General features: G+C 38.4%; 1 protein-coding gene across 1 annotated transcript in view; it reads left to right on the forward strand.

Annotated features, from left to right (window-relative positions):
• CTNNAL1 (catenin alpha like 1) overlaps positions 1-16,481 on the forward strand; it is a 58,914-nt gene that overhangs the window by 9,440 nt on the left and 32,993 nt on the right. Inside the window, exons 2-4 of the mRNA XM_082471194.1 lie at positions 7,448-7,637; positions 13,705-13,892; positions 16,088-16,207. Coding sequence (XP_082327320.1) covers positions 7,448-7,637; positions 13,705-13,892; positions 16,088-16,207 — 498 coding nt within the window. The remainder of the gene's footprint in view (positions 1-7,447; positions 7,638-13,704; positions 13,893-16,087; positions 16,208-16,481) is intronic.

The following is a 16,481-nucleotide window of genomic DNA, read 5'->3' on the forward strand; positions in this document are numbered from 1 at the left end:
CTTTTAGTTTTATTGATCTTTGCTATTGTTTCTCTCATTTCTTTTTCACTTATTTCTGATCTGATCTTTATGATTTCTTTCCTTCTGCTAACTTTGTTGTTTTTTTTTTTTGTTCTTCTTTCTCTAATGCTTTAGGTGTAAGATTAGGTTGTTTATTTGAGATGTTTCTTGTTTCTTGGCGTAGGATTGTACTTCCCGCTTAGAACTGCTTTTGCTGCATCCCATAGGTTTTGGGTTGTCGTGTTTTCATTGTCATTTGTTTCTAGGTATTTTTTGATTTCCTCTTTGATTTCTTCAGTGATCTCTTGGTTATTTAGTAGCCTATTGTTTAGCCTTCATGTATTTGTATTTTCTACAGACTTTTTCCTGTAATTGATACCTAGTCTCATAGCGTTGTGGTCGGAAAAGATACTTGATACAATTTCAGTTTTCTTAAATTTACCAAGGCTTGATTTGTGACCCAAGATATGGTCTATCCTGGAGAATGTTCCATGAGCACTTCAGAAGAAAATATATTCTGTTTCTTTTGGATAGAATGTCCTATAAATATCAATTAAGTCCATCTTGTTTGATGTGTCATTTAAGCTTGTGTTTCCTTATTTATTTTCATTTTGGATGATCGGGCCATTGGTGAAAGTGAGGTGTTAAAGTCCCCTACGATGATTGTGTTACTGTTGATTTCCCCTTTTATGGCTGTTAGCATTTGCCTTATGTATTGAGGTGCTCCTATGTTGGGTGCATAAGTATTTACAGTTGTTATATCTTCTTCTTGGATTGATCCCTTGATCATTATGTAGTGTCCTTCTTTGTCTCTTGTAATAGTCTTTATTTTAAAGTCTATTTTGTCTAATATGAGAATTGCTATTCCAGCTTTCTTTAGATTTCCATTTGCATGGAATATCTTTTTCCATCCCCTCACTTTCAGTCTGTATGTGTCCCTATGTGTGAAGTGGGTCTCTTGTAAACAGCATGTGTACGGGTCTTGTTTTTGTATCCATTCAGCCAGCCTGTGTCTTTTGGTTGGAGCATTTAATCCATTTACATTTAAGGTAATTATTGATATGTATGTTCCTATTACCATTTTCTTAATTGTTTCAGGTTTGTTTTTGTAGGTCTTTTCCTTCTCTTGTGTTTCCTGCCTAGAGAAGTTCCTTTAGCATTTGTTGTAAAGCTGGTTTGGTGTTGCTGAATTCTCTTAACTTTTGCTTATCTGTAAAGGTTTTAGTTTCTCCATCGAATCTGAATGAGATCCTTGCTGGGTAGAGTAATCTTGGTTGTATGTTTTCCCCTTTCATCACTTTAAATATGTCCTGCCACTCCCTTCTGGTTTACAGAGTTTCTGCTGAAAAATCAGCTGTTAACCTTATGGGGATTCCCTTGTATGTTATTTGTTGCTTTTCCCTTGCTGCTTTTGATATTTTTTCTTTGTATTTAATCTTTGATAGTTTGATTAATATGTGTCTTGGTGTGTTTCTCCATGGATTTATCCTGTATTGGACTCTGTGCTTTCTGGACTTGATTGACTATTTCCTTTCCCATGTTAGGGAAGTTTTTGACTATAATCTCTTCAGATGTTTTCTCAGACCCTTTCTTTTTCTCTTCTTCTTCTGGGACCCCTATAATTCGAATGTTGGTACATTTAATGTTGTCTCAGATGTCTCTGAGACTGTCCTCAATTCTTTTCATTCTTTTTTCTTTATTCTGCTCCCTGGCAGTTATTTCCACCATTTTATCTTCCAGCTCACTTATCTGTTCTTCTGCCCTAGTTATTCTGCTATTTATTCCTTCTAGAATATTTTTAATTTCAGTAATTGTGTTGTTCATCACTGTTTGCTCTTTAGTTCTTTTAGATACTTGTTAAACGTTCCTTATATTTTCTCCATTCTGTTTCCGAGATTTTGGATCATCTTTACTATCATTACTCTGAATTCTTTTTCAGGTAGGTTCCCTATTTCATCTTCATTTATTTGGTCTTGTAGGTTTTTACCTTGCTCCTTTGTCTGTAACATATTTTTTTTGTCGTTTCTTTTTTTTTTTTTTTTTTTTGATGGGTGGTGCTGTGTTCCTGTCTTACTGATTGTTTGGCCTGAGACATCCAGCACTGGAGTTTGCAGGCAGTTAGATAGAGCTGGGTCTTGGTGCTGAGATGAGGACCTCCGGGAGGCCTCACTCCGATTGATATTCCCTGGGGTCTGAGGTTCTCTGTTAGTCCAGCAGTTTGGACTTGGAGCCCCCACCACAGGAGCTCGGGCCCAACATCCGGCCTGGGAAGCAAGATCCCGCAAGCTTCTCTGCCTATGCCCATGGCCCCTGCAGCTCCTTCAGGCGTATGTGGGGAGCAGGCCCCAGCTCTGGGAGCACTCAGCCATGGGACTTGCCACGCCTCCCCTGATTCTTAACATAATCCTGGGAGGAAAGAGGCTGTGTAGTGACTGAGAGGCAACTTACTGCCTTTGTGACCTTGGGCAAATTCTTAACCTTTTCATATTTCAGGTTCCTAATCTGTAAGATGAGGGTAGTAACAGTATCTACCTCACAGAGACGTAAGCATTGATTGAATCAGTACATGTAAAGCACATCAGATAGCATCTGCTGTTGTTGTGCTTAACGTTAAATGTTAACTAGTCTTATTTTTTGCTTGATAAGGAAATTGAAGTTTGGTCTCACTTTTGTTAAACTGTGTTTAAGTATGTCTATGTAGAAAGCAACACTGAAAAGAATTATGTCAAGTTGCTGACAAGGTAGTGGGATTATGGGTGACTTTTATTTCTTTGGGCTTTCCTATATTACCCCTTCCCGTTTTTAAAAACAATCAACATGTATAACTTTTTGGACCTCCCTTTTAAAAAGTTTGAAAATAATTTTAGGACATATATAGACCTTTTTTTTTTGTATAAATTTATTTATTTTATTTATTTATTTTTGGCTGTGTTGGGTCTTCATTGCTGCACGCGGGCTTTCTCTAGTTGCAGTGAGCAGGGGCTACTCTTTGTTGTGGCACGCGAGCTTTTCATTGTGGTGGCTTCTCTTGTTGCAGAGCATGGGCTCTAGAGCGTAGGCTCAGTTGTTGTGGCACACAGGGTTAGTTGCTCCGCGGCATATGGGATCTTCCCGGACCAGGGCTTGAACCCGTGTCCCCTGCATTGGCAGGCAGATTCTTAGCCACTGTGCCACCAGGGAAGTCCCATATGTAGACCTTTTAATAAGAAATTTTATAAATTGACTTGGCTCCTCCAAATTCAATTTGAAATGCATACCTGTATTTGGACTGAATATTTTCCAGAATGCTTTGAGTAAAAGGAAGATAGCCACACCTAATTATGCACTGGGGAGGATGCTTGTAGTAAAAGCAAAATGTGTGTTTCAGAACTGAACAATAGTTGGTATTTTAGCCTAATTGCAGGATCTTTTCTTTACAATTGAAAACTCTAAACTTTATAAAGGATTTAATAAAAACAACTTAAACTTCTTTTCTCCAGAGTCTCTTCCAACATGGTTGTTTGGAACAGTCAGTGGTGGTCAAGTTCTCTGTTCTCCAGGTGATACTAAGAGTTCCCTAGGATGTATCAGGTGTGGAGAAGGACTAAGCTGGTGCTCATAGTATTCATATTTGTTTCCCTGCTTCCCATAACCCATAGTTATCCCCAAATTCAACCATAGAAACACTTCTGTGATGGACTACCTAGTAATTTTAGGTAATATTTTATTTTGAAGAAAGTATTTTTCCCTCCAAAAACAAAAGCACTCAAAAAACCCAGGAAGATTGAAAAGCTCCACTAAAGGAAAGAATATGGGGTGGACTTTGGTGTTAGATAAACCTGGGTTCAAATTCTAAACTAGGCCGCTTCTTAGCTGTGTAAGCCAAGTACTTAATTTCACTCAGCCTCAGTTTTCTTGTCTTGAGTAGTATGTAAGGATTAAATAAGAGAGCTAATGATAATATGCCTCTGAGTACTTAAACTGGGTACTATGTTAAACATGATACTGCATCATTTTCTTTAATCCTCTTGTCAGTTGAGAAGTCAGAAGCAGGGAAGTCAGGTTGGCTAAGTGGTGAAGAGGCTAGGCTCTTGAGTCAGAGTATCTGGATTTAAATCTTAAATCTCCTACTCTTCTTGATGTCTAATTTCCTTACTCTCCATGCTGTCTAGTTTTATCATTTGTGAAATGGGGATGATATTAGTACCTATTTCATTGGGATTTTGTGGGGCATTATAATGTAGTACTTAAAAGAGTGGTCTCTGCCAGTATTATCCTGATACCAAAGCCAGATAAGGACACTATAAGGAAAAAAACCAAACCAAACCAAAACGACAACAGCAAAAAACTATAGGCCAATATCCCTGATGAATACAGATGCAAAAATTATTAACAAAATACTAGCAAACTGAATTCAGTAGCACATTAAATGGATCATACACCATGATCAAGTGGGATTTATCCCTGGGTTGCAAGGATGGTTCAATATATGCAAATCAATAAATGTGATACACCACATTAATAAAATGAAGGAATAATTATTTAATCATCACAATACGTGCAGAAAAAGCATCTGACAAAATTTAACATTCTTTCGTGATTGAGTATATAAAGAATGTACCTCAACATAATAAAGGCCATATATTATAAGCTCACAGCTAACATCATTCTCAACAGTGAAATGTTGAAAGCTTTTTTTCTAATGTCAGGAACAAGACAAGGGTGTCCATTCTCACCACTCCTATTCAACATAGTACTGGAAGTGTTAGAGCAATCAGGCAACAAAAAGGCATAAAAGGCATCAAAGTCAGAAAAGAAGAAGTAAAATTATCTCCATTTGCAGTTAACATGATCTTATATATAAGGAAATCCTAAGACTCCACCAAAAAACTGTCAGAACTAATAAACAAATTCCTAAAGTTGCAGGATAAAAAAATCAACATGCAGAAATTGGTGTTGTGTTTCTATACACTAAAAACAAAATATCTGAAAAAGAAATAAAATGGTACCATTTACAGTAGCATCAAAAATGATAAAATACTTAAGAATAAATTTAACCAAGGAGGTGAAAGATCAGTACACTAAACACTCTAAAACTTTGATGAAAGAAATTGAAGAAGACACAAGTAAATGGAAAGATAAGCCATGTTCATAGGTCAGGAGAATTAGTATTAAAATGTCCATACTACCCAAAGCTATCTGTAGCTTCAGTGAAATTCGTATCAAAATTCCAATGGCATTTTTAACAGAAATAGAAAAACAATCCTGAAATTTGTATGGAAGCACCAAGACCCCAACTAGCCAAGGCATCCTGAGAAACAGGAAAAAAGCTGGAGGCATCACACTTCCTGATTTCAAACTATACTGCAAAGCTATAGTAATTAAACAGTATGGGACTGGCATTAAAATAGACACATGGTCCAGTGGAACAAAATCCAGAGCCCATGCATACATAGTAAACTAATATTTGACAAGGGAGCCAAGAATACTCAATGAGTAAAGGATAGCTTCTTCAATAAATGATTTGGGAAAACTGGATAATCACATGTAAAAGAATGAAATGGGACCCCTATCTTATACCACTCACAAAAATTAACTTGAAATGGATTAAAGACTTAAGTCTAAGACCCGAAGCCATAAAACCTCTAGACAAAAACATAGGGAAAAAATCTCCTTGACTTGGTCTTGGCAATGCTTTTGGGATATGACATCAAAAGCACAAGTAACAAAAGCAAAAATGGACAAGTTGGACTACATCAATCTAAAAGGCTTCTGTACAGCAAACAATCTGATTTAAAAATGAGCAGAGGAACTGAATAGACATTTTTCAGAAGACATACAGATGGCCAACAGGTACATGAAAAAATGCTTAAAATCACCAATCACCAGGGAAATTCAAGTCAAAACTACAAAGAGATATTACCTCACATCTGTTAAAATTGACTGTCATCAGAAAGATAAGTGATGGTGGGGATGTAGAGAAAAGGGAATGCTTGTGCACTGTTGGTGGGAATGTAAGTTGGTGCAGCCACTATGGAAAAGAGTATGAAGATTCCTCAAAAAATTTAAAAAATAGAACTACCATATGATCCAGCAATCCCACTTCCTTCATAGAAGGAAGATCAACTAATCTCATGTAGCTACACAGATACTTTCTATCACATTATCCTATTTTAATATTTTGCATAGCATTTACATTAATTTTTTTTTTTTTAACCTATGTGTGTGATTATTGTGTCTCTCCTCACCCCAGTAGAATATAAGCTCCATGAGAGTATGGGCCTTTTCTTTCTTGTTCATTGCTGTTTCATCACTGCCTAGAATTTTGTTTGACATATGATAGGTGTGCAACAAATATATTTTGTACAATTGGATTATTGTTATTTTGATAGACTGTAAACAGAATAAGGGCAGGATTGTGTTAGTCTTGTTCAGTGATGCATCCTCAGGACCTGGATTCTAGGAAATTTTCAAAATTTGGAAGATAATATTATAGATGAGGAAATTTAGAGAGATTAAGTACATTTCCCTAGGTCATTTAGTTAGTAACGGAAGAGCCAAGGCTCAAACCCAGGCCTTCCTGACTCTATATTATTAATACCATAACACATAAAGTGCTTGGCACATAGTTGCTGCTCAAAGGGCAAGTCCCTTCCTCTTCTCTTAATTCACTCCTCTGGTCTTTGTTAATATATTTATATAAATCATTTCAAAGTTATACACGATGGACATGTACCATTTGAGATTTATATTTTTCATGTAACATTCTTTAAATATTTTTATATGTCACCATAGTTCAGGTACTAATTTTCTAGGACATTTTGAAGATTTGTATTTGTTTCAACCAGCTTAACTTGTCACCTTTTATATTTTATTTCAGGGCCTGGAATCAAGTGTTAAAGCTCTTGGTATTTCGTTTACTTTGAGTCTGCAACAAAACTGAGAGAAGTATAAAACATAAATTATAGTGGTCCTTCTAAAGTGTAAACAAGCATGGTTCATGTACCATTTTGTACAACCTACACACTGTGCTAGGCAGTGGAGTGGAATGCACAGTGAAGAAGATGCTGTCTCTGCTCTCACAGCAGCTCAAGTCACAGTAGAGGAATCTAGACCTGAAGTGCTTTGGTTTTATGTGGATTCTTTGAATGTAATGATCCACCTTCTCCTACTTTTCTCCTCTCTTTAAGATTTGTTGAAATATCTAGAGGGCTTATAGAACTGTGTGCCCTGGATAACTGCCCTCAGGTAAACTTAGAATTGTTATTAGTGGAAATGTTGTCCTGAGGAGGGATGCAAGATGATTTGCTCCTTGTCTTTGGGTCGAAGCATTAAAACTATCACTTAATTTAGTGTATTAGGCTAGTGTAGTATGCTGGGCTTAATTTTCTTGGCCATTGTGATACAGCTTTAAAAAAAAAGTATTGAGATAAAATTTAAGCAGGTTGCTTTTATCTTTTATTTTTAGATCACCACACTTATTAATCATAAAGATAATACCAAAAAGTCTGATAAAACTCTGCAAGCAATTCAGCGTGTAGGACAAGCCGTCAACTTGGCAGTTGGAAGATTTGTTAAAGTAGGGGAAGCTATAGCCAATGAAAACTGGGACTTGAAAGAAGAAATAAATATTGCCTGTATTGAAGCTAAACAAGCAGGTATGTTAAAGCCTATTTATACCAGTTTTATTGCTTTGGATATCATGACAAATTATTGTCTTATTTTGAGTAAAGATGTGTACTGTGTTTTAGCCCTGTTATTACTGATGCCTAGGTCATTAAAGCCCTAGATTAGCATCCAGGAATATTGAATTTCTCTTGGATTAAGTCCTAAATCTGAAACATTGAATTCTTTCACTGGGCAGGGTAGAAGCCCACCATCCTGGCCATCAGCCACTGAATGCAAGAGGTATAGAAGGAATGTGAGGCATGGACTCTACTGTCAAGGAGCATATTAGCCTATTTGCCATCATGTAGGAAATGGAAATAAAAATAAGCCTGTTCCTGTCTCTACAGTAGACAAATCTGACTTCAGATCTCCTGATGTCTCACAAGTCTCTGTGACTGGTGGCATAGAAGTTTGAGAGAACCTGGGGAGTTTTGATGGATACAGATAATTCAGCTTTGTTAAAGTGTCATTTATCCACCTATTCTTTAAATAAATATTTACTGAGTGCTGGCCATATGCCAGGCATTCTTCTAGACCAGAGGGATATGGCCACGTAGAAATCAGTATAAAGTTTGCCCTCGTGGAGCTTGCATTCTAGTGAGGGAGACCATAAACAAATGAATAAATAGATATGTGCATAAGGACAGGTGGTGACAGTTATCATGGAGAAAATAGTAAAGCAGAATAAGGGTTAGGAGACCAAAGGAGGTATATTTTAGGGAGGGCAGGGTTTCTCAACTTTGATGCCGTTGACATTTTGGGCTTGCTAATTCTTTGCTTGGGGTGCGGGCTACCCCGTGCATTGTAGAATCCCTAACTTCTACCTATCAGATGCCTGTAAATCCCTTCTTCCCCCATTGTGACAGCCAAAAATGTCTGGACATTGCCAAATGTCCTCTGAGGGATCAAAATGGACCCCCCAGTTGAGAACTACTGAAATCGGGGGGTGGAGTCAGGAAATCTCTCTAAGGAAGTAACACTGAAGCAGAGACTGCAATGAAGTGAGGACCCCAACTATATGAATATCTGGGGGAAGGACATTCCAGGCAAGGAGATGAGCAAGAACAGGTATGGCTTTCTAGGCAAAGACAGGAACTTTGGGCTGTGTTCTAAGTGTCACAGTGGGGCTAGTGGAAGGTTTTGTGCAGGATGGTGACATAATCTCATTTATCTTTTAAAAGGATCCCTGGTGGCTGCTGTAGGGAGAATAGATTTTAGGAGGTATGGGGGTGAAATCAGAGACCAGTTAGGAGGCTGTTGTAGTGGTTCAGGTGATAGACGATGGTGACTTAGACCCAGTGATAGCACTTGAGGTGGTGAAAAGCAGTTGCATTTGGTTATATTGAAAAGGTGGAGCTGGTAGGATTTGCTGATAGTTTGGATGTGGGATGTGATGGGAAGAAGAGTCATGGATAACTCCAAGTTTTGATGGGTAAATGGTGGTGCTCTTAATTGAGATGGGCAACCCTGAGAGAGGAGCAGGTATGTTTGGAGGGTCATCATGGGGGGAAGGGCATGGGTGAGATAAGGCCAAGTAATGTGGAGGGGCCAACCAGGCCCTAATGTTATATGAATGACTTCAGGTACTATTCTACACTTGATAGATTGAGGAATTTGGGGCCAGCTGAAAGGCAATAATCTTGTTTTAGAAATCTTTCTGGTAGTATGGAGGAAATGAACAAATGAGGGTTGATTGAGAGAGAGTTGAGACTAAAGGCAGAGAGATTAATGTGGAAGCTTTTCCAGTACACCAGGCTAAACCAAGACAGTGTGTTAGGGATATAAAAACCAGAAAGGGTACACTAAATATTCACTAAGGTATTTAAATGATAGAACTTGGTTATTGACTAAAGCAAAGGGAGGATTCTGAGTTGACTCTTGGGTTTCTAGCCATCACTAAGATATAGAATAGATTTTATGTAGGGAAGGGGGATGGCCTTATTCTATTCATAATTTATGTTTTGCCTACATATTAAAAGAGATTTAAGGGAATTCCCTGGCGGTCCAGTGGTTAGGACTCGGTGCTTTCACTGCTGTGGCCCGGGTGCAATCCCTGGTCGGGGAACTAAGATCCTGCAAGCCGTAGGGTGTAGCCAAAAAAAAAAAAAAGAGAGAGAGATGTAAAACAGTTACAATTAAACATATGTTTAATAAACCCATTAAAATAGGAGATGAAAATAAATATACTAGAAACTTTGGCCAGCATTGTTACTCTAATTAAACATGAAATTTATCTTTGTACTTCCTGGAAAGCAAGACAAGAAATGTGGGAAAGGAGGGGTTATATAATACTCATTGTTTGTTGAAAGGAAACAAACCAGCTTGTCAAGAGGAAAGTGACTTTTTTTCCTGGAACTAAATTGTGTGGGCACTTATACAACAGACGTTATTACATAACGCCGTGGACAATTCAACAGAAAACGTAGAGATGTTTTTCATGTTACTGTTTCTTAAGCAAACCCTTAATTAAAGCAAGAGTAAGGGTTTTTAAAAGAAAGGGCAGCCTGAATCCTCACCTTATTGGCTTCGTAGCATGTCACTGTGCTCAGTGTAAGGTGAGAAGAGGATGTGTACACCTACCCCAGCTCCAGTAGACTGTGCTGCCCTGCAAGTCCTGTAAGCCTAGGAGCTCCATGCAGGTGTCTTTTGGATGCTGTCTGGTGTCATGGGCTGCACCTGTTGTCTCTTCTCATGTGAAGTGCCCTTTCCCTTCTTGAGAACTGCCTCTTACGGTCACTCAGATAAGATAATGAGAATGGTGCCTCCTGGAGTTGTAGGATATGGAAGCCTTATTTTCTCTTAACATATACAAATTTAAGACTTAAGTCACTCCTGGAATGTTTCTAGCCCACTCAGCTCATAGTAGTCATTTTCTCCTTTGGACCATTTAATATTCATTTGAGGGGAATAATGTAAAGTAGTGATAAAGAACTGTGGCTTTGGAGTCAATCCCAACTCTTCCACTTGCTAGCAGTGTGATATTGGGCAAGCTACTAAACTTTTTTAAACCTCAGTTTTCTAATCTATAAAGTGGGGATATTGTTAGTGTTTATAGCAGTGTTTTGACATAATGCATGTATGCATTTGGCACATAGAAAGTGCTCAATAAATATTAGTTGTCATTATAATGATTATTTCTAACTTTTCTTTCCCTGTGTTGAACTTTTGCATTGTGTTTTTACTTTTTTCTAATTGAGGTATAATTGACATACAACATTATATTAGTTTCATGTATACAATGTAATGATTAGATATTTGTATATATTGTGAAATGATCTCCACAGTAGGTCTAGTTAACATTCACACATAGTTACAAAATTTTTTTTTTTCTTGCAGTGAGAACTTAAGATTTACTCTTTAGCAACTTTCAAATATGCAATACAGTATTATTAACTATGGTTGCCAGGCTGTGCATTACATCCCATGACTTATTTAGCTTATAACTGGAAGTTTGTACCTTTTGAGTCCACCCATTTTGTCCACCCCCCAACTGTTTTCACTTTTTACTTGGCTTCTAGTCAAGTTTTACATTTTCTGTGGGCACTCAATAAATATTTGTATTTGACCGACTTTGAATTTTTGCTTTAAGACATAACACTAACTAGTTACATATAACAAGTTAAAAAATGACAACCATGAAACTATAAGGCAGCTTTGTAACTTTTCCAGGGAACTAATTTCTGAGCAGTCTATACTTGGAACAACTTTGTAATGTTAAGGAAGCATTTAACTTTGTTGGTGGAGCTAACCAAATGTTACCATCCCACATACTTAGGGCTAAATGCCTGGGGTTTAGTCAGAAAAAGGAAAGGTTAAATAACACCATATGGGCAAGCTCATATGTAACATCTTTGATGATTGAGAGCTACTGGAAAAAGTAACATTTTCCAGGGGCGCAGAGGAAACATTTTTATACTTCTTGCTATTACAAAGTGATACTTTTCCTCTTGCTCCTTTCTCTGTACATTAAAGTTTAATTCTAACCTCTTTTTTCTCTTCATATTTGGTGTATAAACTTTGTATTAGTTACCTATTGCTGTGTAACATATTAACCCAAACTTAGCAACTTAAAACCACAAACATTTTATTCCCTCACATAGTTTCTGAGGGTCAGAAATCAGGTAGTAGCTTAACCAGCTGCTTCTGGGTCAGCGTCTCTCATGAGGTTGCACTCAGGGTGTTGGCTGGGCCCGCAGGTTTGGCTGGACTGCGGGATCTGCTTTCAAGCTCCCTCTCTTGGTTATTGGCAAGCTTCACATTTTTGCTGGCTCTTGACCAGAGGCCCCCGATTCTCCCCATGTATGCCTCTCTGCAGTAGTGGCTGCGTACAACATGGTAAATGGCTTCCCTCAGAGAGAGAGAGCAACCAAGATGGCAACCTCAGAGTCTTTAACAGCCTAACATTGGGTGTACCATACTGTCACTTCTGCCATACCAACCCCGGTATAATGTGGGAGGAGAGAACACAAGGATGAAAATACCAGGAGGTGGGGACCATTGGGAGCCATCTTGGAAGCTGGCTACCACAGACTTCGTCTGTTAGTAGAACTTCAGCTGTTGTCATGATATGTAACCACTCCATATGTAATGGCTTATCTTTTGGGTTTTCCTGTATCATTTCAAATTCCTATTGTCTGAAACTAAATTTATCATCTCCCTTCCCATGCCCTTCTGACTTTTTTAAGTGACTTAGGTTTATAACCTTGAAGCCATTTTTTTCACTTTTCCTTTCCTTCTTAGCACTGTTAAGGTCCTAATTTTATATTTTGTTCCCTCAGTGTCTCCCAAATCATCTTTTTTATATTCCTATGGCTATCATCCTAGTAAGTTCCTTACTGCTTCACACCCATAATTAAAATAGCTGCCTGGTTAGTAGCCTGGCTCTGAATCTCTCCTTTCCAGTCCATTTTATATGCTTCTATCAGACTAATCTTCTGAATCCTGACTCATTATGTCATACCTTGTGATATGTCCATTAAAATTCAGATAATTTTTCTCGAGATCCTTAGCCTCTTGGGTGTATGTAATAATATTGACAAGAGGGCTTTTGTGAGAAAATCAATCCATTATGTACTCAGACTTATTTACGACTTAAAAATGATCTTGAACATTACAAGATGATGAAAAGTTTATTTTTTTAAACTTTTAAATTTAAACAGTAAGGTTTGGGAAAAAGTTACAGTCTGGTTTCATTTGGGGGGACAAGAAATATTTGAATTGTTTTATTGATGGATAATTGCTATTACAGAAATCAAAAGATTTTCATAGCAACAATGAAGAAGAGACTTTTTCTAGAGGGTTGGGAGTTTATTTGGTAGAATGGTTTATTCTGGGCATCGTGAGAAGTATACATTCAAACAACAAGCCTGAGGGTCAAGCCTGTGATTTGGGTTCTTAGGAGGAACACTTTTGTTTTCCCTACCAGAGCCCAGGCTGACCAACAGATGAACTTGCTTATTGTTTCCCTCTGCCTATAGAGGGATGGTTTTTCTAGGCCCACTTTTCACTGAGGATACCTCCTGCTGGGGCCCAAAGTCTTGTTTTCTCTCCCTGCGTATCCATAAAAACCCAAACCCCTTCAGGTTGTGGAGATGGGCAGGGACACCCACCCCCACCCCTGCCCCCCCGATGCTCCCTCTATCCCCTCAGCCCTAGCCAAAGCCTGGGCAGCTGCTTACTTCTCTGCTTTTAGGTTCTTCTTTGGTTATTGGCTCCTGGGATCTCTCTTACTTGGACTTATAGAGCAGGAGGCTTTTGGGATCATGTAGTTTGCCATACCGCTGGAAACAAAAGTTATAATATTTTTCAAACTTGATAAATACAACAATTTTTCACAATTCTTAGGAATGTACCATTATTTTGCCATTAGAGAACCTTATATGATAATCCTTGGGTTCATCAAGAAGAATTTATTTCTTATTCCCAAAATAAGACTCCAAAGTCGAGTTTCTACCCATTGAGCACATTACCTTAAAGATTAGAGAAAAGTCTGGATTTTAATTTGTGTGACTTATTCCCAATTTAACCCCCTCCCCCACCCTTTGCCTTTCTTCTTAGGAGAAACAATTGCAGCGCTTACTGATATGAGCAGCTTGAATCGTCCAGAATCTGATGGCCAGATCACAATTTTTACAGATAAAACAGGAGTTATAAAGGCTGCAAGATTACTTCTTTCTTCAGTGACAAAAGTGTTATTGCTGGCAGACCGAGTAGTCATTAAGCAGATAATAAGGTCAAGAAATAAGGTACTTACCTTTCTGATGTTTCTACTTGTGTCTTTCAGGGTTGTTCAAAAAGTTTTTTCTTCTTCTTTTTTTTTAGGTTAACTGCAGGTAATTTAGCAATGCTTATCTGTTTTTTTTTTTAATTAATTAATTAATTTATTTATTTTTTGCTGTGTTGGGTCTTCGTTTCTGTACGAGGGCTTTTCTCTAGTTGCAGCGAGCGGGGGCCACTCTTCATCGCAGTGCGCGGGCCTCTCACTATCGCGGCCTCTCTTGTTGCGGAGCACAGGCTCCAGACGCGCAGGCTCAGTAGTTGTGGCTCACGGGCCCAGTTGCTCCGCGGCATGTGGGATCTTCCCAGACCAGGGCTCGAACCCGTGTCCCCTGCGTTGGCAGGCGGATTCTCAACCACTGCACCACCAGGGAAGCCCTGCTTATCTGTTTTAATTATTTATTATTCTAATTGTCTGTAGTTTAAAAATGATGTTTCATCTATACCTGTAATTCCTAAATGTATATACTGGGCTCAAACTGTTGAATGCAAATAACATTTCTTCTCAGAAAACCATTATCTACTTGTTGAGGTTTATTGGTGAAAACTTTTCGTGTGTACAAATGTGGGAAGAAAAGCTGAGCACCATGACAATGTATGTAGTAGAAACATAGCTGATAAAAAAAATACTGAATTCCTCAGTGCCTTTTTTTCCCCAAGTCAGAGAGTAACAATTTATATGCTTAAGAAAAACCTCAATTACCTGAAACCACAATTATCCACATTATAAAATTTCTGTATGCAAAGTTCCTAAATATTACTTAATAATCATAAAATTTAGAGAATAGATTTTAACTCTTCCAATCTAGACCTCTTTCAGTCTCTCAGATAATGGCCGTGCTTCTCCGTCAACAGGGAAGCCAGGGTGTGTACAATTATTTATTTATTTATTTATTTAGCTGTGGGTCTTAGTTGCAGCAGGCGGGATCTTCGTTGTGGCATGCGGGATCTTTTAGTTGTGGCATGTGGACCTCTTTGTTGTGGCACGCGAACTCTTAGTTGCGGCATGCATGCGAGATCTATTTCCCCGACCAGGGATGAACCCGGGCCCCCTGCATTGGGAGCACGAAATCTTACCCACTGGACCACCAGGGAAGTCCCAATCACTTCTTTCCCTGGATAATCCCCTAGGCAAAGAGGAGGGCAGTCAGCCAGGGAAGGGATCATCCCACTGATTTGAGGACAAAACTAGCTGGCTAGTATTGAGTGAATTGAAAAGTGTAAGTTTAAAGAGAAAAAGAAATTGGAGAGGTGAATCGGACAGTGCTAGAGGAATAGGAACAAACCTTCCTCTCTTTGGAAGACGGAGGTTCTGCTCAGTGGTGGCAATCTGCCTTATCTACGTTAGTTGCCTAGGCTTCCTGAGCTGCCGGGGCAGATTAACATTCCAAATATCCATCATATCCTCATTAAATAAGTAAACACAGGCTATCTGTGTTTTCCTTACCTATCTTGGTCTGACTAAAACTAATCCAGTACTGTTATTTTAGAGAAAAGTATTTGAAAATATGTTTCACATCTATTTACTTTACTTCTAAATATCAAGAAAATACATAACGTTGTCTGCTGGCTGTGTTACAAACATGCTCTCTATCTACCCCTGGCTGCCCAAAGCTTCTTGGCAATTAACTTATTCACCACAGGCAGTTTCTGACTGATCCAAACTTTTCCTACTCTTGAAGTCCCTAATCGCCCTTTCCACTCCTCACTATGCGGGTGACCTTCCTTCCACTTTTCTGAGGAGGATGGAGTTCCCCCAGTTCTGGTTCACTGAACCTTAAAGCTTCTGTGTATCATCTTTTATCCTCATCCCCCTCCTACTTCTCTGAAGATTTGATTACCTTAGTCCTGCCCATTCCCACCTTCTCCAGACCTTGCTGCATAAATGATCTCTTGCATATTTAGTCATATCCTTTACTTTTTCCTTTAATTTCAAGTAAGCCCAAGTGTTCCCATCCTAAAAAGAAATCATTCCCTAGATGATTCTAACCTTTGAATCTGCATCTACTTCTCTGAGTCCTTTCTTCTCTGTCTTTTCCTCGGACTCTTTCTCAACTTTCCCCTAGAATTTAGAACTTCTCTTTTGTTCCTCTCTTGGCTCAGGTTTGATGTCTCAGTCTCTTTCACATCTAAACCTGATAATAAAATAATGTCTGTTTTGCAGGTTCTTGCAACTATGGAAAGACTGGAGAAAGTGAACAGCTTTCAGGAGTTTGTCCAAATATTCAGTCAATTTGGAAATGAAATGGTGGAGTTTGCACATCTTACTGGAGATAGACAAAATGTATGTGTTTACCATATTTAAAAATCTTGAGATACATGCATACTTTTCAATTTGGATAGAGGTGTGATCTTTGTGATCATTTGGGTTGGTTTGTTTGCTTATTAAATCTATAACCTTGCTCTTGAAAGCCTTTCATAAATAAGCCAGGATAAAGTAAATAGATCTGTATGCCTTTTTTTGCTCACAGATAACAGTTAAATATTTTCCCACCTCACACACTGGGAAAGGTCATACTTGCCTTCAAGGCCCAATTCAAGTACTTCCTCTCTCACAG

The sequence above is a fragment of the Balaenoptera physalus genome (assembly GCF_965194825.1).
Source record: "Balaenoptera physalus genome assembly, chromosome: 7".
Lineage (NCBI taxonomy): Eukaryota > Metazoa > Chordata > Mammalia > Artiodactyla > Balaenopteridae > Balaenoptera > Balaenoptera physalus.